We start from the raw sequence: 21031 nt of genomic DNA on the forward strand, positions 1-21031 counted from the left end.
CATCATGAACGTGCGCACACTGTGAGAGCTGACACACACACGCACGCACGCACGCACGCACGCACGCACGCACGCACGCACGCACGCACGCACGCACGCACGCACGCACGCACGCACGCACGCACGCACACACACACACACACACACACACACACACACACACACACACACACACACACACACACACACACACACACACACACACACACACACACACACACACACACACACACACACACACACACACACAGACAGACAGCGGTTGTTTTGTAGAGGAAGCGAACAATTTGGGGGATGGTAGGTGACCCCCCCCCCCCCCCCCAGCACATGTTAAAGCAATCTTCACATTTTACACGTGCACTTAACTGTGTGTGTGTGTGTGTGTGTGTGTGTGTGTGTGTGTGTGTGTGTGTGTGTGTGTGTGTGTGTGTGTGTGTGTGTGTGTGCGCGTGTGCGTGTGTGTGTGTGTGGTGTGTGCGTGTGTGTGTGTGTGTGCGTGTGTGTGTGCGCCTCCTGTAGGAAGCTGTACTGGACAGACGGAGACAACATCAGCATGGCCAACACAGACGGCAGTAACCACAGTCTGCTGTTCACTGGACAGAGAGGACCTGTGGGTGGGTCTGTCTGTCTGTGTTCTGTCTGTTTGATAGCAAACTCCAAAAATCCATATAAATCAGATCACTGCCTTCCCTAGGTCAATTCAGGGAAATTATTTCTAGCACTTTTACTCATCAATGTAACTGTTTTAATTGAGTCTCATCTATTTATTATATTTATTCTAGCTTTGGACACTTTCTGTTTTACAATTCATATTTTGATATTGCTGTATTGTAGAGTGTATGTTGTTGAGTTTGTTTTTTTGTATTTTGTGCTTTGTATTTCGGCTACATTGAAAATGAGGGCTTGCCCCTCAATTGTACTCCGAGTTTAAATAAAGGTTATGATGATGATGATGATAGCCGCCTCAATGCTTTTCCAATGGAAGTCTCGTGATTTGACCAAACATTTGTGTTCAAACAAAAATGTTTGGTCAAACCATGAGACTCCCATTGGAAGAGCATTGATTCGGCCAATCAAACACAGACAGAATGCGGAACATGTGTTCTGCACGTGTGTACGAGGCCTCTGCGTGTATGCACGGAATTGCAATTCCGAGCTATTTAACACGTCCTCTCTCTCTCTCTCTCTCTCTCTCTCTCTCTCTCTCTCTCTCTCTCTCTCTCTCTCTCTCTCTCCGTGCGGTCCCAGGTCTGTCCATAGACTTCTGGGCGGAGCAGCTGTACTGGGTCAGCTCGGGGAACGGAACCATCAGCCGCTGTGCTCTGGACGGGACGGGCCTGGAGGTTCTGGACGGGGTCAAGGGGAAACTGACCAAAGCCACGGCCCTGGCTATCATGGGTAATGTAGTTCTCTCTATGGGCTATCATGGGTAATGTAGTTCTCTATATGGGCTATCATGGGTAATGTAGTTCTCTCTATGGCAGTGGTAACCAACCTTTTCAAGCCCAAGAGCCCATTTTATTCCCAATTGTAAGCCAAGATCTACCACTAAAACATGTTAGAAAAAACACTTGTTTTTTTGCTATTTCTGACAGGCTCAATGCACGTGCACACATCCACACAAAGACTAAAGCTTAAATTAGAATAAATACTTATAGTAAGTTATATTATCAATGTCAAATAATATTAAGACAAATGTATTAGAAATAAAAAATATTAGGACAAAAATACAAATAAACTTCTTTGTTGGTTTTTTTTTTAAATAAAACAAAAGGACATGAATTGCTTTTACAGCACAATATTTTGTTTCTCATTTCAATGAATATTCACATTGGCAGATGTTCAAATGACATAGGCATAACATGACCATATATATTTGCACAGATATGGTGACATACTCTCAGGGTCAGCCCACCTTTAATGAGACTGCTGTGACTGCACTTTATCTGCAAGCATTTTGAAATCTGGTTCATATTTAGTGATTGCCAGTCTGAGGGTGTCATTAAGATGTGAGTCAGTCATACGAGTTCTTCATGATAGCGTCCCAGACACGTTGAATACTAAACTTATTTGTAAAGTTTGAACGCCAACTTTTAACCAAACGTGGGAGAAACACTGCACGGCTGCACGCACAAATAAAGAGTGCACAAGAGATGTATTATCGATCAAAACAATCCTTAGCGTCGCTTACAAAAGCATGTGTTGCACAGCATGAATGATAAGTAATCACCGACCTGGCTGGATAAATATCAGTGGTCCATATCCATTGTGTGACCTGCTTAACGAGCAACGGTAGGCAGCCGAGTAAGTTACCAGCTTAGTAAATTAATAGTCTACTGTAGCTGTGTGTCAGATGTTCTGTCTGAAGTAGTCAAAGCCAAGGTGAATGTTACAATTTAATTCACAATCGAGCATCTTGCCCTGCATCGAATATCCCATGATAGAACAGCAGGATAAAAACGGATAGTCTGACTATCATCCATGCATCCATGAGCTAAGCGTCAAAGCCCTGTCTAGGACCCACTGGCTGCCCGTCACTTTGCGATCGACTTGAAAGGTTCCCGCAAGCTACTGGTTGGTTACCCCTGCTCTGTGGGCTATCATGGGTACTTTCAAATTGGCGTGTCTACGATTTGTGTGGCAAATGTGACGGCCACAACACTGGGTTTAAAAACAATGGCGCACACACACACACACACACACACACGCCACAAAACGTGCAGGCGCCTGCCAAGTTCTTCTGTGCATTATTTATTTCCCAGTTTCCGAAATAAAATAACTATTCGCCGACCAGATCGGAAGAGATAAGGCTAACACTGACCATGTCTCTCTCTACTGCCCCCTGTAGGAGACAAGCTGTGGTGGGCCGACCAGGGCGCCGACCAGATCGGAACGTGCGACAAGTCGGACGGAGGAAACTGGAAGGTGTTGAGGAACAGCACGTCTCCCATGATGCACCTGAAGGTCTACAACGAGACCGTGCAGACAGGTACGTACCATGAGGGACTTCCTGTACTCTGACTTCCTCTTCAAAATAAGAGCCACCACGTCATGATTAGTCGACACTGGTTTTATTTTATAAGTCTACAGGACGTAGACCAGCGTCTGAGTGTCTCTGTGTGAGTGAATCCCTGTCTCGGCTGTCGGTACGCCAAATCACCTTGCACTGGCGCACCTGTTATGTGCAGCCCTGGTTACAATGTTATAATGTCATGTTATATGTAATGAAATCACACCTGTGTGAAGTGAGGGGCGCTGATATATTAAAGTCTATCTCATGTCGCTACGATTAGGTGATGTAATGATGATGTAAAACAAACGGTGACAAAACAAACTCTTTATTGTTAAAGGTATATTCAGTGATTTCACTTAATTCAAATATCACTTATTTTTTTGTTTTGTTGTGATAATCCTCTCTACTATAGAGTGTGCTGACCATATAAGGAGTTCCTCCCTGTCCCCAGTTAACCCCTGGGGGTCAAAAAACCTTAGGTTTAGTTTTTGACTCTCTATCCTGATTGGATGAAAGGCTTAGGTCCCACAGCCAAAAACGAAACCGGTTTTTTGAGTGAAATCACTGAATAAACAATTAATGGCATTTGATGTTTGTGTTATAATAGGGACAAGATGACGTACATTTTCCCTTCATTGTCAACGGCGTGTTTAAAACAAACATTGAACTAAAAAACAAACTTTAAACCAGTTGTAGAGGAGGAGCGCCCCTCAATGATCATGTTATTATAATGATGTGAACGGCCTGGGCCTGATTTACTGGATCACCCACCCACCCACCCATCTCCTCCCCATTTTCCAGCCTACTGTCTGTCCCTCTATAAAATCACACCTGTGTGAACCGAGTGGTGCAACTCCCCTCTCTCCCCCCTCCTCTCTCTCTCTCTCTCTCTCTCTCTCTCTCTCTCTCTCTCTTCTCTCTCTCTCTCTCTCTCTCTCTCTCTCTCTCTCTCTCTCTCTCTCTCTCTCTCTCTCTGCTCCGTCAGATTAGCTTTATTATGGATATCAATCCTGTTTCTGTGCTGCGTGCGCAGCCTCTAAATCACCCCCACAGACCGTGGCAGTCAGAAGTTGGATTTGCGTCCAGCAGGTGGCAGCCATGTCACATACTTCTCTCGTTCCAATTTCACGCATGCGCACACCACTCGTGCTCATACACCTACATCACAAACAAACAAACAGGTACACGGACATTGCTGGATGTAGGAGTGGTTGCACCACTCAAAAACATATAAAATGGAGGTGAAAGCCACCAACAAAGCGTCCTTTCTCTCCAGGCTCCAACCTGTGCAGCGTGAACAACGGAGACTGCTCCCAGCTGTGTCTGCCCACCTCGCCCACCTCCAGAGCCTGCATGTGCACCGCAGGGTACAGCCTGAAGAGCGGACAGCAGTCCTGTGAAGGTAGGGACCTGTCTGTCTGTCTGTATGTATGTCTGTCTGTATGTCTGTCTGTATGTCCGTCTGTCTGTCCGTCCGTCCGTCCGTCCGTCCGTGGGTACAGCCTGCGCAGTGGGCATCAGTCCTGTGATGGTACGATGGATGGGTAACACTCATGTGTGAACCGTGTTCTTAGAGCCCCCCCCCCCCCCCCCTGCTACCGTTGGATTTCATGTTAGACCGCCCGCTGTGTCTTCCCATCCGGCAAAACGAAAAATTAAGTCCTATTTAGTGCCGCACCAGAGAGAGAGAGAGAGAGAGAGAGACATACATCACCTTCTCCTCAGACACATTCATAAGTATATATAAGCTCTGAATCCGGTTAATAATTGTGGGAGAGGATGTGGGGTTTTTGCGGGAGCGGCTGGTTGCATCCTGAGCGCCTGCTCCTGACAGCAGGTGTTCATCAAACCCCGCCTGAAGCTCGTAGCGTTCCCGTTGAGCCCTGCGGGGAGTACTTCACGCTCTCCGTGCAGGGCTCTATACTTAGCCGTAAGTACGTACAGTTTCCGTACGTAAAGTTTCTGACATTTGGATGACTCTACCCGTAGGGTCCCGTGCCATCTCTCTCCCCGGCTACATGATGGTACACAGACGTACATGACTTCTGGAAACGTCCGTGCTGCGCATTCTTGATGTGGGGTTAGATATTTCAATAGAAGCATAATTATAGGAGCTATATAGGAGACAACGGAAACGTCTGAGGATTTTCCTTTGGCGCAAGAAGCCGTTAAGTATTTTTTTAATCTGTGTTTGGACCGTTTTGGCAGCTCTGAAATCCTCTCTTCCTTCCTTCCTTCCTTGACTTCCTTATTGACATCCCGTTGTACCGCCTCCAGCTACCGACAGTGGCTAGCCGCGCGTCCCTACGTTCCTGCCTCCGATCTAGCCTCGGTCCCAGGCTTACTTATCTGCGAAAAGAAAAGCCTGGTCACAACGTAAGGCAGAGAAGCTATCGGTGGATGTATCTTCCGGATCAGCCATCAAATGTATTTCCCCCGGATACGATATTTTCCCGACCAATCACAACACTTGTTTCATTCGCGGATAATGTAAACTGATTTGTAAAGCATCAACGATTTCACTTCCGCTAAAATCCCGCAACATCTGCTGATAGTCTTTTCAGCTTAGGTCTTGCCCAGGGTGCCTCCGATCTGCTCTGTCACAGCTAGCAATGGGGAATGTCAATAAGGAAGTCTGTCTGTCTGTCTGTCCCCTCCAGGCGTGGGGTCGTTCCTCCTCTACTCGGTCCACGAGGGTATCCGCGGCATCCCGCTGGACCCCAACGACAAGTCGGACGCCCTGGTGCCGGTGTCGGGCACCTCCCTGGCCGTCGGCATCGACTTCCACGCCGGTGAGTTCAAGTCCCAGTGTTGTTTTTGGCAGCAAATTTCTATTTTAGTTTTAGTCATAGTCTTTGGACTGAAACTTCATTTAGTTTTAGTCACATTTTAGTGATTTAGTGGGCTTTGATGCCGTCGTAATAAGTGTTTTTTTTCACTTGCTGAAAATAGATGATCTACAAGCCCACTGCGACGCGTTGTGAGCTTGTAGATTGTCTATTTTCAGCATGCAAATCAAGTGTAAAATGACTTATACTGGATCTGTTGTCCACTAGTCCCTTCCTAACATTTTAGTCTAGTTTTTATTTGTTGACGAAATCGTCACTATATTTAGTCTTAGTTTTAGTCATCATAGCTTAGTTTCCATTTAGAAAAAAAGGTAGTCGACGAACATTTTTCGTCTTAGTTTTAGTTGACGAAAACAACACTGTTCAGGGCCTCGACGACACCTTCTGTCAAAGCAACATCGACGGCGTCAGACAGAAAGTCCGTATTGTAAACTCTGTTTGTGTTTGTCGTAAATATTATATTACAGTGTCAAAGTGTCACACAAAAGCATGATAATATCTACGAGCTTGAGCTTGTATATCTGCTATAGTTTTTAATTTGAATCCTGAAAAGTAACAGTTTTGAGCATTTTTGAACATTTTGGAGGCTTTCCACGCGACCTTAGACCTTTAATGTCCGTCTACTGGGTGGACATGGGTTTGGCCCTAACCCTTTAATGTGTCCCTGTCTGTCCCCTCATGTCCCTGTCCCCTCTACTGGGTGGACATGGGTTTGGCCCTAACCCTTTAATGTGTCCCTGTCTGTCCCTCTGTCCCCACTAGACAACGACACCATCTACTGGGTGGACATGGGTCTGTCCACCATCAGCCGGGCCAAGAGAGACCAGACGTGGAGGGAGGACGTGGTGACCAACGGGATCGGCAGGGTGGAGGGCATCGCTGTCGACTGGATAGCAGGTGAACTACATCCTTTACTTGACTTGTAGTTCAACTGGATAGCAGGTGAACTACATCCTTTACTTGACTTGTAGTTCAACTGGATAGCAGGTGAACTACATCCTTTACTTGACTTGTAGTTCTAATGGGCAGCAGGTGAACTACATCCTGGACTTGACTTGTAGTTCTACTGGGCAGCAGGTAAACTACATCCTGGACTTGACTTGTAGTTCTACTGGATAGCAGGTGAACTACATCATGGACTTGACTTGTAGTTCTACTGGGCAGCAGGTGAACTACATCCTGGACTTGACTTGTAGTTCTACTGGGCAGCAGGTGACTACATCCTGGACTTGACTTGTAGTTCTACTGGATAGCAGGTTACTACATCATGTGCTTGACTTGTAGTTCTACTGGGCAGCAGGTGAACTACATCCTGTACTTGACTTGTAGTTCTACTGGATAGCAGGTGACTACATCCTGGACTTGACTTGTAGTTCTACTGGACAGCAGGTGAACTACATCCTGGACTTGACTTGTAGTTCTACTGGACAGCAGGTGACTACATCCTGGACTTGACTTGTAGTTCTACTGGACAGCAGTTGAACTACATCCTGGACTTGACTTGTAGTTCTACTGAGCAGCAGGTCTGGATAGCAGGTTTCAGAGTGCAAAACCTGATCGCAACCAAACATAAAAATAACTTGTCTTTTAGTTCTACTGGATCTCTCTTCTCCACTAGTCCACTACTGTCAATCCCTGACATTTTAATCTATTTTTTAATTTGTTTTAGTCTTTAGTTTTATTCATCATAAGTAGTTTAGTTTTTATTTAGTTCATGCCAGTGAAAAAAGATAGTCAACGAAAGTTTATTCACCTCTCGTTTCACAGGGACCATATAGTGGACGGACCAGGGCTAAATCTACTCTCTCTCTCCTCTCGTTTCACAGGGAACATCTACTGGACGGACCAGGGCTAAATCTACTCTCTCTCTCTCTCCTCTCGTTTCACAGGGAACATCTACTGGACGGACCAGGGCTAAATCTACTCTCTCTCTCTCTCCTCTCGTTTCACAGGGAACATCTACTGGACGGACCAGGGCTAAATCTACTCTCTCTCTCTCTCTCCTCTCGTTTCACAGGGAACATCTACTGGACTGACCAGGGCTTCGACGTGATCGAGGTGGCGCGTCTCAACGGGTCGTTCCGCTACGTGGTCATCTCCCAGGGTCTGGACAAGCCGCGCGCCATCACCGTCCACCCGGAGAAAGGGTAGGAGTTTGATGTGAATTCTAATATCCTTTTTGAATATTGATTTGTTTTGTGTTGGGAGTCTCTGCGAGGTTATAGATACAGTGTGTGTGTGTGTGTGTGTGTGTGTGTGTGTGTGTGTGTGTGTGTGTGTGTGTGTGTGTGTGTGTGTGTGTGTGTGTGTGTGTGTGTGTGTGTGTGTGTGTGTGTGTGTGTGTGCGTGTGCGTGCGTGTGTGCGTGTGCGTGCAGGTATCTGTTCTGGACAGAGTGGGGTCAGTACCCTCGCATCGAGCGTTCTCGTCTGGACGGAACCGGGAGACGCGTCCTGGTCAACGGCAGCATCAGCTGGCCTAACGGCATCTCCATAGACTACCAGGTGATATAATTCATCTCCATAGACTACCAGGTGATATAATTAATCTCCATAGACTACCAGGTGATATGATTCATCCCCATAGACTACCAGGTGATATGATTCATCCCCATAGACTACCAGGTGATATGATTCATCTCCATAGACTACCAGGTGATATAATTCATCCCCATAGACTACCAGGTGATATGAATCATCTCCATAGACTACCAGGTGATATGATTCATCTCCATAGACTACCAGGTGATATGATTCATATCCATAGACTACCAGGTGATATGATTCATAGTTACTCATCTACCAGGTGATATGATTCATATCCATAGACTACCAGGTGATATGATTCATCTCCATAGACTACCAGGTGATATGACTCATCTCCATAGACTACCAGGTGACATGACTCATAGTTACTCATCTACCAGGTCCGTACAGCTAGCCTGGCGGCTAATAAGCCAGACTCAAATCACACTGTCGTCGTGTGGTATTTGAGTCTGGAGATGTCTGTGTATGGATCTTGTTTCCCGGGGGGGGGGGGGGTTCAAACATTGTTCTCTTTGACCCTGATTAGCCCTGATAAAGGTGAGTTTTGATTATTTGAACAGTCAAAACAAGACGGTCAAGTCGATCTCGCCTCAGGGCCCGTGGAACACGCCACTGGAGAGCATGCTGTACTGGTTTTTGGTTGATTGATTGATTGAAATATGTATTAACAGTTTGCAGAATTACAGTAACATTTCAAGCACAAACTCAATACAAAGACTGTTAACTACATGTGAGTGGACGACCCAATTAAGCATTACACTTGTTTACAACAGGGTCCACATTGTTCAATTCATCAAAACATTTAGAGACGCACAAATAGACACTTCTATATAGTCAAAGAACAGAACAGGAATTCATCATAAAGGAAGCAAAAAGGGAAAAGAAACATATACAGTGAGGGGGGGGGTGGGGGGGATTCCGATTTTACGGGGGCCAGTTTCGAATTGCAGCCATCCATATAGGTGCCTTTTGAGAGTGGTTTTGAAGGAGTCAAGGGATTCACGTGTCTTAATGACTGTTGGTAGGGCGTTCCACATTTTGGTGGCACAGGAGCGAAAATAATTTAGTCCCGTGTGTGTGCGCCGAATCTGGGTTGTACATGGTTTGTATGGTGTGATGTATGTACAGTATATACAGTATATATATATATATATATTTGTGTCTGTAGGAGAGCATGCTGTACTGGTGCGACGCGCGGACAGACAAGATCGAACGCATCAACCTGGAGACGGGAGAGAACAGAGAGGTGGTTCTGAACACCAACAACATGGACATGTTCTCTGTGAGCGTGTTCGAGAGCTACCTCTACTGGTCAGACAGGTAACTACAACAACACAGAGCTACACCTACTGGTCAGACAGGGTAACTACACCAACACAGAGCTACCTCTACTGGTCAGACAGGTAACTACAACAACACAGAGCTACACCTACTGGTCAGACAGGTAACTACAACAACACAGAGCTACACCTACTGGTCAGACAGGTAACTACAACAACACAGAGCTACACCTACTGGTCAGACAGGTAACTACAACAACACAGAGCTACCTCTACTGGTCAGACAGGGTAACTACACCAACACGGAGCTACACCTACTGGTCAGACAGGTAACTACACCAACACAGAGCTACACCTACTGGTCAGACAGGTAATTACAACAACACAGAGCTAAACCTACTGGTCAGACAGGTAACTACACCAACACAGAGCTACCTCTACTGGTCAGACAGGTAACTACAACAACACAGAGCTACCTCTACTGGTCAGACAGGGTAACTACACCAACACAGAGCTAAACCTCTACTGGTCAGACAGGTAACTACAACAACACAGAGCTACCTCTACTGGTCAGACAGGGTAACTACACCAACACAGAGCTACCTCTACTGGTCAGACAGGGTAACTACACCAACACAGAGCTAAACCTTCTGGTCAGACAGGGTAACTACACCAACACAGAGCTAAACCTACTGGTCAGACAGGGTAACTACACCAACACAGAGCTAAACCTACTGGTCAGACAGGTAACTACAACAACACATAGCTACCTCTACTGGTCAGACAGGTAACTACAACAACACGGAGCTAAACCTACTGGTCAGACAGGTAACTACAACAACACAGTATACGGTGCTATCGTATTCAGCGAGTGACAGCAGCTTCACAGCTAAAGTATAAATCTGTCTTTATTTCCTCCACAAGACGATTGATTGGTTTACTACGCCTGCAGCAAATTTATATATATATATATATCATTTGCTGTCTGTGTGTGTGCGTGCCCTGCGTCCTAGGACCCATGCCAACGGCTCCATCAAGAGGGGCAGTAAGGACAACGCCACAGACTCCGTGTCTCTGAGGACGGGCATCGGAGTGCAGCTCAAAGACATCAAGGTGTTCAACCGCGCCCGACAGCAAGGTACCTTTTATTGTCTCCACCATGAAGGCACGGGGAGAGAGTATGTTTTATTGTCTCCACCAGGCCGAAGGCATGGGGAGAGAGTATGTTTTATTGTCTCCACCAGGCCGAAGGCATGGGGAGAGAGTATGTTTTATTGTCTCCACCAGGCCGAAGGCATGGGGAGAGAGTATGTTTTATTGTCTCCACCAGGCTGAAGGCATGGGGAGAGAGTATGTTTTGCACTGTTTTGCACGTGCATGTGTGTGTGAATCTGTGTGTCCGTACAGATAATCTCCATCACCGTTAAACCGGTCGGTGCCACATTTTGCACACACACACTCCCTGGATGCCAACGATGAACCTCTGCCCCACATTTTCCAGAACAGCCTGTTATAGCGCCACCAGGAGGCCGACTTTTGAAAAAATACAATTATATTACTCCTCCAGATTCTGTCCAAAAATCCCGCAAATCGTTACACAGTATCTCTATAGTCATGTGTTCAAGACGGATCTGTCCGATAGTCCATCCTGATTGGCTAACATTGGCTTTCAAAGTTTGCAGGATTGGCCCGTTTTGAACAAAAAGCCTCAAATCATGAAAAGCAGCGTGCAGTTTACGTGAAATCTTTCATAAACTTTCCTACTAGGCTGAGGAATGTATCCCACCCTTTTCACATTGGCCTGTTATAACTCTGAGAGTGTACAAATGGAACCAAATAGACCCACCCATTAGACACCCATAAGGGTCCATTTGGTACTATCATTTGGATGGGGACCCCCTGGAACTTCCTCAAGGACCCCTGGGGGTCCCCGGTCCCCACTAAGTTCTGTGTAGAACCTGGTCTCGGGTCTCAACGGGTCCACGTGGTGTCCCCTCCCGTGTAGGAACCAACGTGTGCAAGGACAACAACGGCGGCTGCCAGCAGCTGTGTCTGTTCCGCGGCGGCGTGGCGCGCACGTGCGCGTGCGCGCACGGCATGCTGGCGGAGGACGGCGCCAGTTGCCACGACTACGACGGCTACCTGCTCTACTCGGAGCGCACCATCCTGAAGAGCGTGCACCTGTCGGACGAGAACAACCTCAACGCTCCCATCAAGGTATATGTTTTTTATCCCACGGTTTTGTAACCCATTTTTCACCCCTGTGCCGATCATCTACTGTGATCCTGGGCTCTACACACCCTCCACCAACCTAGTCCCCCATATATGGGGGACAAGGGGAGACCAACCTAGTCCCCCATATATGGGGGACAAGGGGAGACCAACCTAGTCCCCATATACCGTATGGGGGACAAGGGGAGACCAACCTAGTCCCCATATATGGGGGACAAGGGGAGACCAACCTAGTCCCCATATATGGGGGACAAGGGGAGACCAACCTAGTCCCCATATATGGGGGACAAGGGGAGACCAACCTAGTCCCCATATATGGGGGACAAGGGGAGAGCAACGGACTTGAACTCATGCTTCCTTCATGCCTGAGTGTCCAAGTTGCTCCTTTACACCTGACAGGGGGGAGTTTCCCTGGTTGGACGTAGCGCGTGGAAGGAACACGTTATTCCAACCAGTTCCTTTCCCCTCCATCAGGCGCCCCGGCTGGCCAGCGGGAGGCAGTATAGACTATAGAGACCAGGATTACTGCATGTTTTTTGTGAGGGTACCTACCCTAGGGGACACGGGGAGAACATGTGAGGGTACCTACCCTATAGGGGACACGGGGAGAACATGCAAACTCCACACAGAAAGGCCCTTTCGCCAACCCCGCCTTCGGGTATGGGCACTGATGAGGAGGAAACACGCCGCCAGCACCCACAGCGTCCCGAGCGGGAATCGAACCCAGGACCTTAGGGTTTCCTTATCCCATTTGGACCTGGGAAACATTCTACAAAATGTCTTCTAAATCCCTGAGAGTTTTCTGAACAACCTCATGTTTCCGTGTCAGTCGTTCTCAAACATTTTCATGTCAAAGGACCCCCAAGATCATATTATGACCCTCCATAAAAATGTGAAAACTTCCTGCATATTTTGCAACTTCCCGCATATAGAATCACATAAAACCCTGCATATTTCATCGCAAAATCTAGGCTTTTTGTCCGCATTTTTCTGGAGGGTCTAATACAGGTAGTTTAAACAATTTACAGTAACAATTTACTTTGTTTTGACAATCTTTCTTTTTTCTTTTAATTCAGCTAATTCTAAATAGTATTTAGTTGGTTTTGGTTTACTTTTTTAGTTAGTTTTAGTATAACTTTGGGTAATTTGTTCAGGATTGAACAAGGTTAGAGAAAGTATTGTGAAATAAAAACTCAACAAAAGATACCATTTATAAATATGTTCAATAATGTTCAATTACAGTTGGACAATCAGTGAGAGAAACCAAAACAAATAGTTTAGGTCCATTTCAGTTAGTTTAGTAAACACAGTACAGTTTCAGGTAGTTATTGTTTTTGAGTGGTGCAACGACTCCTATTGACAGCTATGCGTGTGTGTCCCTGTGTCCGAGCACGGAAGTAGCATATTGTCACCACCAAGTGTCACTGTTGTGCAGCCTAACACACAGACAGAGGCCAGGGAGGAGGGCTAGTACAGTACAGTACAGTACAGTACAGTACAGTACAGTACAGTACAGTACAGTACAGTACAGTACAGTACAGTACCACTCACTTCAGACAGGGCGGTTTTTTTATTATTGTAGTTTTCATGTCGTTTTTATGTAGTTAACATATTTTTTTCCCCCGATTTTAGTGTTGTTTAGGTTTGGTTACTAAGCATGCTAACGTTGTCCGTCTGTCATCTGTCTGTCTGTCTGTCTGTCTGTCTGTCTGTCTGTCTGTCTGTCTGTCTGTCTCTCTGTCTCTCTGTCTCTCTGTCTATCTCTGTCTGTCTGTCTCTCTGTCTGTCTGTCTGTCTCTCTGTCCGTCTGTCCGTCCAGCCGTTCGAGGATCCCGAGCACATGAAGAACGTGATCGCGCTGACCTTCGACTACCGCGGCGGCGGGGGGCGGGGCGCCAACCGCATCTTCTTCAGCGACATCCACTTCGGAAACATCCAGCAGATGAACGACGACGGGTCGGCGCGCAAGACCGTGGTGGAGAGTGAGTTCAGCGCTTTGGTTTTGGACCTTTTTATGGGCTGTTGTTTTTTGTATTGGCTGTTGGTAGGCATGGCTGCCAGTTCCTATTGGCTGTTGGTAGTCATGGCTGCCAGTTCCTATTGGCTGTTGGTAGGCATGGCTGCCAGTTCCTATTGGCTGTTGGTAGTCATGGCTGCCAGTTCCTATTGGCTGTTGGTGGTCATGGCTGCCAGTTCCTATTGGCTGTTGGTAGTCATGGCTGCCGGTTCCTATTGGCTGTTGGTGGTCATGGCTGCCAGTTCCTATTGGCTGTTGGTGGTCATGGCTGCCAGTTCCCACCTGATGTTGTGTGGGAGTCCAGACTGCTCCAGACCGTACTGCATAACTGCCAGCTTGCTTAACGTCTTCAGACTAGGACTGAAGTCCATGACATGCAGGTCATCAGGTGTTTCGTATCCTCCAAAGAGGAACATACGACCTCCCACTATGCAACAGCATAGTGGGAGGTCGTACACAGATTTTCTTAAACGTGGAACTTTCCCTTTGGACTCAACCTTCTTCCAGGAGAAGGTCTCTGGACTGAACTTCCACAGGTAATTTAAGTACTCGTTATAGCTGTGTCCACCAAACATGTACAGCTCTCCATTGTAGCTAAAGGCTGAATGACCGTAGCGTCCTGTAGCGATCTGTGCAGAAGGCGTGTCCAGCCAGTGGTCAGTCTCTGTGTCAAACACTCTGAGAGTTTTGCAGCGCTGACCCTCCACATAGCCTCCAAATACAAACATCTTTGTCCCGATGATGGTTGCGGAGTGACGTATTGAGACAGGCGATGGAGTTCCTCTGGTGTTAATGAAAGACCAGACCATTGTGCTGGTGTCCAACTTGTACATGTCATTATTGTATCCAGTCAGCGGTTTGAATCCTCCGTGGATAAACATGACCTTCCCCAGGACACAGGCTGAGTGGCCCTGCCTCCCCTCTGGGACAGACCCAGAAGCCACAGGTGTGAGCATTATTTGGTCGTCGACATCCAATGCATAAAGCACCGTGCTGTAGTGCCAAGTGCCAGTAACTCCCCCCCAGATGTAGATGAAAGGGTCAATCAGCACAGCTGTGCGGCTGGTCTTCATACAGGGAACAACCTCAAGGGGGCGTTGTTCTCTTCCAGGTGTCTGTGGGTGAGGAAGCTTCTTCCAGGATAAAGACACTGTGTTGAAGACATGCACATCAGTTGGCGGTTCTCCCCTAAAGCAGTACACTTTGTGGTCCACGGCCACAGCAGCATCAGGAGGTGTCTCTGGAAGACCCTTTAGGTGCACCGTCCAACGAAACATTTCACACAGCAGCTACTAGGTTTCGCTCCGTAAAAGAAAGAATGCAGTCGTCGACGAGTACCTTCAATGGATGACTTGAAGGAACGCAGTCTTGCTGTGTGGGTCGGCTCTTATATAGGTTAGCGGGCCTACGTGTGACGTAGACATGATGTCACATGTAGGCCAAGTTGGTGTGTCGTAGATGACTGACGTCATAGACTGACCTGCTACTGCTCTGAAAACTGCTACAGTGTGTGTGTGCGTGTGTGTGTGTGTGTGTGTGTGCGTCCGTGCGTGTGCGCGTGTGTGTTTGCACAACTCTGAGAGTGTACTCATTGATCCAATCATACCTGTCTGGGTCCATCTGTGCCATTTAAGCCATACAAAATGAAGGGCTCAATTGGTCAGTGTATGTTTTGTAATTACAATAATCTAAATGTACAAAGTAGCTAGTAACTAGTAACTAGTGGTGGAGAGTGAGTAGTGACCATTATACGTTTATCTTTTTACATTAACTTGCTTTATTGCATTTTTCCCACATCAACAACATATAACAAACAGTCCAATCAAATCTAGTTCACGTTCACAAAGCGTGTCGTATTGGGGAAAGGAGCCTCATAGCAGCATAGATATATGAAAAACAAGAAATATGACATAGTCATATTGTGTCAGGTGAAACAAACACTGTTATCAGACGCTCCGCTCCACTGAGGTGTTTATTTATGTCTGTGGTTGCAGAGTGAGGTGTTTATTTATGTCTGTGGTTGCAGAGTGAGGTGTTTATTTATGTCTGTGGTTGCAGAGTGAGGTGTTTATTTATGTATGTGGTTGCAGAGTGAGGTGTTTATTTATGTCTGTGGTTGCAGAGTGAGGTGTTTATTTATGTCTGTGGTTGCAGAGTGAGGTGTTTATTTATGTCTGTGGTTGCAGAGTGAGGTGTTTGTATATGTCTGTGGTTGCAGAGTGAGGTGTTTTTATATGTCTGTGGTTGCAGAGTGAGGTGTTTATTTATGTCTGTGGTTGCAGAGTGAGGTGTTTATATATGTCTGTGGTTGCAGAGTGAGGTGTTTATCTATGTCTGTGGTTGCAGAGTGAGGTGTTTATTTATGTCTGTGGTTGCAGAGTGAGGTGTTTATTTATGTCTGTGGTTGCAGAGTGAGGTGTTTATATATGTCTGTGGTTGCAGAGTGAGGTGTTTATTTATGTCTGTGGTTGCAGAGTGAGGTGTTTGTATATGTCTGTGGTTGCAGAGTGAGGTGTTTATATATGTCTGTGGTTGCAGAGTGAGGTGTTTGTATATGTCTGTGGTTGCAGAGTGAGGTGTTTGTATATGTCTGTGGTTGCAGAGTGAGGTGTTTGTATATGTCTGTGGTTGCAGAGTGAGGTGTTTATTTATGTCTGTGGTTGCAGAGTGAGGTGTTTATTTATGTCTGTGGTTGCAGAGTGAGGTGTTTATTTATGTCCGTGGTTGCAGAGTGAGGTGTTTATATATGTCTGTGGTTGCAGAGTGAGGTGTTTATATATGTCTGTGGTTGCAGAGTGAGGTGTTTATTTATGTCTGTGGTTGCAGAGTGAGGTGTTTATTTATGTCTGTGGTTGCAGAGTGAGGTGTTTATATATGTCTGTGGTTGCAGAGTGAGGTGTTTATATATGTCTGTGGTTGCAGAGTGAGGTGTTTATTTATGTCTGTGGTTGCAGAGTGAGGTGTTTGTATATGTCTGTGGTTGCAGAGTGAGGTGTTTATATAGGTCTGTGGTTGCAGAGTGAGGTGTTTATTTATGTCTGTGGTTGCAGAGTGAGGTGTTTATATATGTCTGTGGTTGCAGAGTGAGGTGTTTATATATGTCTGTGGTTGCAGAGTGAGGTGTTTATTTATGTCTGTGGTTGCAGAGTGAGGTGTTTGTATATGTCTGTGGTTGCAGAGTGAGGTGTTTATATATGTCTGTGGTTGCAGAGTGAGGTGTTTGTATATGTCTGTGGTTGCAGAGTGAGGTGTTTGTATATGTCTGTGGTTGCAGAGTGAGGTGTTTGTATATGTCTGTGGTTGCAGAGTGAGGTGTTTATTTATGTCTGTGGTTGCAGAGTGAGGTGTTTATTTATGTCTGTGGTTGCAGAGTGAGGTGTTTATTTATGTCCGTGGTTGCAGAGTGAGGTGTTTATATATGTCTGTGGTTGCAGAGTGAGGTGTTTATATATGTCTGTGGTTGCAGAGTGAGGTGTTTATTTATGTCTGTGGTTGCAGAGTGAGGTGTTTATTTATGTCTGTGGTTGCAGAGTGAGGTGTTTATATATGTCTGTGGTTGCAGAGTGAGGTGTTTATATATGTCTGTGGTTGCAGAGTGAGGTGTTTATTTATGTCTGTGGTTGCAGAGTGAGGTGTTTGTATATGTCTGTGGTTGCAGAGTGAGGTGTTTATATAGGTCTGTGGTTGCAGAGTGAGGTGTTTATTTATGTCTGTGGTTGCAGAGTGAGGTGTTTATATATGTCTGTGGTTGCAGAGTGAGGTGTTTATATATGTCTGTGGTTGCAGAGTGAGGTGTTTATTTATGTCTGTGGTTGCAGAGTGAGGTGTTTGTATATGTCTGTGGTTGCAGAGTGAGGTGTTTATATAGGTCTGTGGTTGCAGAGTGAGGTGTTTATTTATGTCTGTGGTTGCAGAGTGAGGTGTTTATATATGTCTGTGGTTGCAGAGTGAGGTGTTTATATATGTCTGTGGTTGCAGAGTGAGGTGTTTATATATGTATGTGGTTGCAGAGGGAGGTGTTTATATATGGCTGTCTCACTATAGTGTCACTATAGTCTCACGTTGCCAGACTGTTTGATGTGATTTATGATTGAAGCTGCACATCAACTTTGTTCACTTATTTTTATCCATTTTATTTATTTATCATGATATGATTTGCTGTGGTCCCTAATATCCCTAATATCAGTACAAAGTACAACACTAGAATAATAATGGACCTTTTTATGGGCTGTTATTTTTTTTGTATTGGCTGTTGGTTGTCATGGCTGCCAGTTCCTATTGGCTGTTGGTAGTCATGGCTGCCAGTTCCTATTGGCTGTTGGTAGTCATGGCTGCCAGTTCCTATTGGCTGTTGGTAGTCATGGCTGCCAGTTCCTATTGGCTGTTGGTAGTCATTGCTGCCAGTTCCTATTGGCTGTTGGTAGTCATGGCTGCCAGTTCCTATTGGCTGTTGGTAGTCATTGCTGCCAGTTCCTATTGGCTGTTGGTAGTCATGGCTGCCAGTTCCTATTGGCTGTTGGTAGTCATTGCTGCCAGTTCCTATTGGCTGTTGGTAGTCATGGCTGCCAGTTCCTATTGGCTGTTGGTAGTCATTGCTGCCAGTTCCTATTGGCTGTTGGTAGTCATGGCTGCCAGTTCCTATTGGCTGTTGGTAGTCATTGCTGCCAGTTCCTATTGGCTGTTGGTAGTCATTGCTGCCAGTTCCTATTGGCTGTTGGTGGCCATGGTTGCCAGTTCCCACCTGATGTTGTGTGGGAGTCCAGACTGCTCCAGACCGTACTGAATAACTGCCAGCTTGCTTAACGTCTTCAGACTAGGACTGAAGTCCATGACATGCAGGTCATCAGGTGTTTCGTATCCTCCAAAGAGGAACATACGACCTCCCACTATGCAACAGCATAGTGCCAGTGGGAGGTCGTACACAGAATTTCTTAAACGTGGAACTTTCCCTTTGGACTCAACCTTCTTCCAGGAGAAGGTCTCTGGACTGAACTTCCACAGGTAATCTAAGTACTCGTTATAGCTGTGTTCACCAAATATGTACAGCTCTCCATTGTAGGTAAAGGCTGAATTACCGTAGCGTCCTTCTGGGACAAGCTCTGCAGAAGGCGTGTCCAGCCAGTGGTCGGTCTCTGTGTCAAACACTCTGAGAGTTTTGCAGTGCTGACCCTCCACATAGCCTCCAAATACAAACATCTTTGTCCCGATGATGGTTGCGGAGTGACGTATTGAGACAGGCGATGGAGTTCCTCTGGTGTTAATGAAAGACCAGACCATTGTGCTGGTGTCCAACTTGTGCATGTCATTAGTGTATCCAGTCAGCGGTTTGTATCCTCCATAGATAAACATGACCTTCCCCAGGACACAGGCTGAGTGGCCCTGCCTCCCCTCTGGGACAGACCCAGAAGCCACAGGTGTGAGCATTATTTGGTCGTCGACATCCAATGCATAAAGCACCGTGCTGTAGTGCCAAGTGCCAGTCACTCCCCCCCAGATGTAGATGAAAGGGTCAATCAGCACAGCTGTGCGGCTGGTCTTCATACAGGGAACCTCAAGGGGGCGTTGTTCTCTTCCAGGTGTCTGTGGGTGAGGAAGCTTCTTCCAGGATAAAGACACTGTGTTGAAGACATGCACATCAGTCGGAGGTTCTCCCCTAAAGCAGTACACTTTGTGGTCCACGGCCACAGCAGCATCAGGAGGTGTCTCTGGAAGACCCTTTAGGTGCACCGTCCAACGAAACATTTCACACAGCAGCATCAGGAGGTGTCTCTGGAAGACCCTTTAGGTGCACCGTCCAACGAAACATTTCACACAGCAGCATCAGGAGGTGTCTCTGGAAGACCCTTTAGGTGCACCGTCCAACGAAGCATTTCACACAGCAGCATCAGGAGGTGTCTCTGGAAGACCCTTTAGGTGCACCGTCCAACGAAGCATTTCACACAGCAGCATCAGGAGGTGTCTCTGGAAGACCCTTTAGGTGCACCGTCCAACGAAGCATTTCACACAGCAGCATCAGGAGGTGTCTCTGGAAGACCCTTTAGGTGCACCGTCCAACGAAGCATTTCACACAGCAGCATCAGGAGGTGTCTCTGGAAGACCCTTTAGGTGCACCGTCCAACGAAACATTTCACACAGCAGCATCAGGAGGTGTCTCTGGAAGACCCTTTAGGTGCACCGTCCAACGAAACATTTCACACAGCAGCATCAGGAGGTGTCTCTGGAAGACCCTTTAGGTGCACCGTCCAACGAAACATTTCACACAGCAGCATCAGGAGGTGTCTCTGGAAGACCCTTTAGGTGCACCGTCCAACGAAACATTTCACACAGCAGCATCAGGAGGTGTCTCTGGAAGACCCTTTAGGTGCACCGTCCAACGAAACATTTCACACAGCAGCTACAGGAGGTGTCTCTGGAAGACCCTTTAGGTGCACCGTCCAACGAAACATTTCACACAGCAGCATCAGGAGGTGTCTCTGGAAGACCCTTTAGGTGCACCGTCCAACGAAACATTTCACACAGCAGCATCAGGAGGTGTCTCTGGAAGACCCTTTAGGTGCACCGTCCAACGAAGCATTTCACACAGCAGCATCAGGAGGTGTCTCTGGAAGACCCTTTAGGTGCACCGTCCAACGAAACATTTCACACAGCAGCATCAGGAGGTGTCTCTGGAAGACCCTTTAGGTGCACCGTCCAACGAAACATTTCACACAGCGGCATCAGGAGGTGTCTCTGGAAGACCCTTTAGGTGCACCGTCCAACGAAACATTTCACACAGCAGCATCAGGAGGTGTCTCTGGAAGACCCTTTAGGTGCACCGTCCAACGAAACATTTCACACAGCGGCATCAGGAGGTGTCTCTGGAAGACCCTTTAGGTGCACCGTCCAACGAAACATTTCACACAGCAGCATCAGGAGGTGTCTCTGGAAGACCCTTTAGGTGCACCGTCCAACGAAACATTTCACACAGCAGCATCAGGAGGTGTCTCTGGAAGACCCTTTAGGTGCACCGTCCAACGAAACATTTCACACAGCAGCATCAGGAGGTGTCTCTGGAAGACCCTTTAGGTGCACCGTCCAACGAAGCATTTCACACAG

General features: G+C 46.8%; 1 protein-coding gene across 6 annotated transcripts in view; it reads left to right on the top strand.

Moving 5' to 3' along the window:
* The window catches only part of LOC308335516 (low-density lipoprotein receptor-related protein 1-like), a 209572-nt gene that overhangs the window by 91320 nt on the left and 97221 nt on the right, over positions 1–21031 (top strand). For all 6 annotated transcript variants that reach the window (XR_013966027.1, XM_080792562.1, XM_080792563.1 and 3 more), the window contains 12 exons: positions 520–614; positions 1249–1398; positions 2849–2989; positions 4290–4415; positions 5674–5805; positions 6625–6759; positions 7880–8009; positions 8239–8365; positions 9576–9727; positions 10701–10825; positions 11693–11904; positions 13739–13901. Coding sequence is in view for 5 of the 6 variants with exons in the window: in XM_080792562.1 (XP_080648688.1) it covers positions 520–614; positions 1249–1398; positions 2849–2989; positions 4290–4415; positions 5674–5805; positions 6625–6759; positions 7880–8009; positions 8239–8365; positions 9576–9727; positions 10701–10825; positions 11693–11904; positions 13739–13901 (1688 nt within the window). In the remaining variant the exon portion in view is untranslated. The remainder of the gene's footprint in view (positions 1–519; positions 615–1248; positions 1399–2848; positions 2990–4289; positions 4416–5673; positions 5806–6624; positions 6760–7879; positions 8010–8238; positions 8366–9575; positions 9728–10700; positions 10826–11692; positions 11905–13738; positions 13902–21031) is intronic.

This window comes from Protomyctophum bolini, assembly GCF_963924005.1.
Source record: "Protomyctophum bolini genome assembly, chromosome: 20".
NCBI classification, from domain to species: Eukaryota; Metazoa; Chordata; class Actinopteri; order Myctophiformes; family Myctophidae; genus Protomyctophum; species Protomyctophum bolini.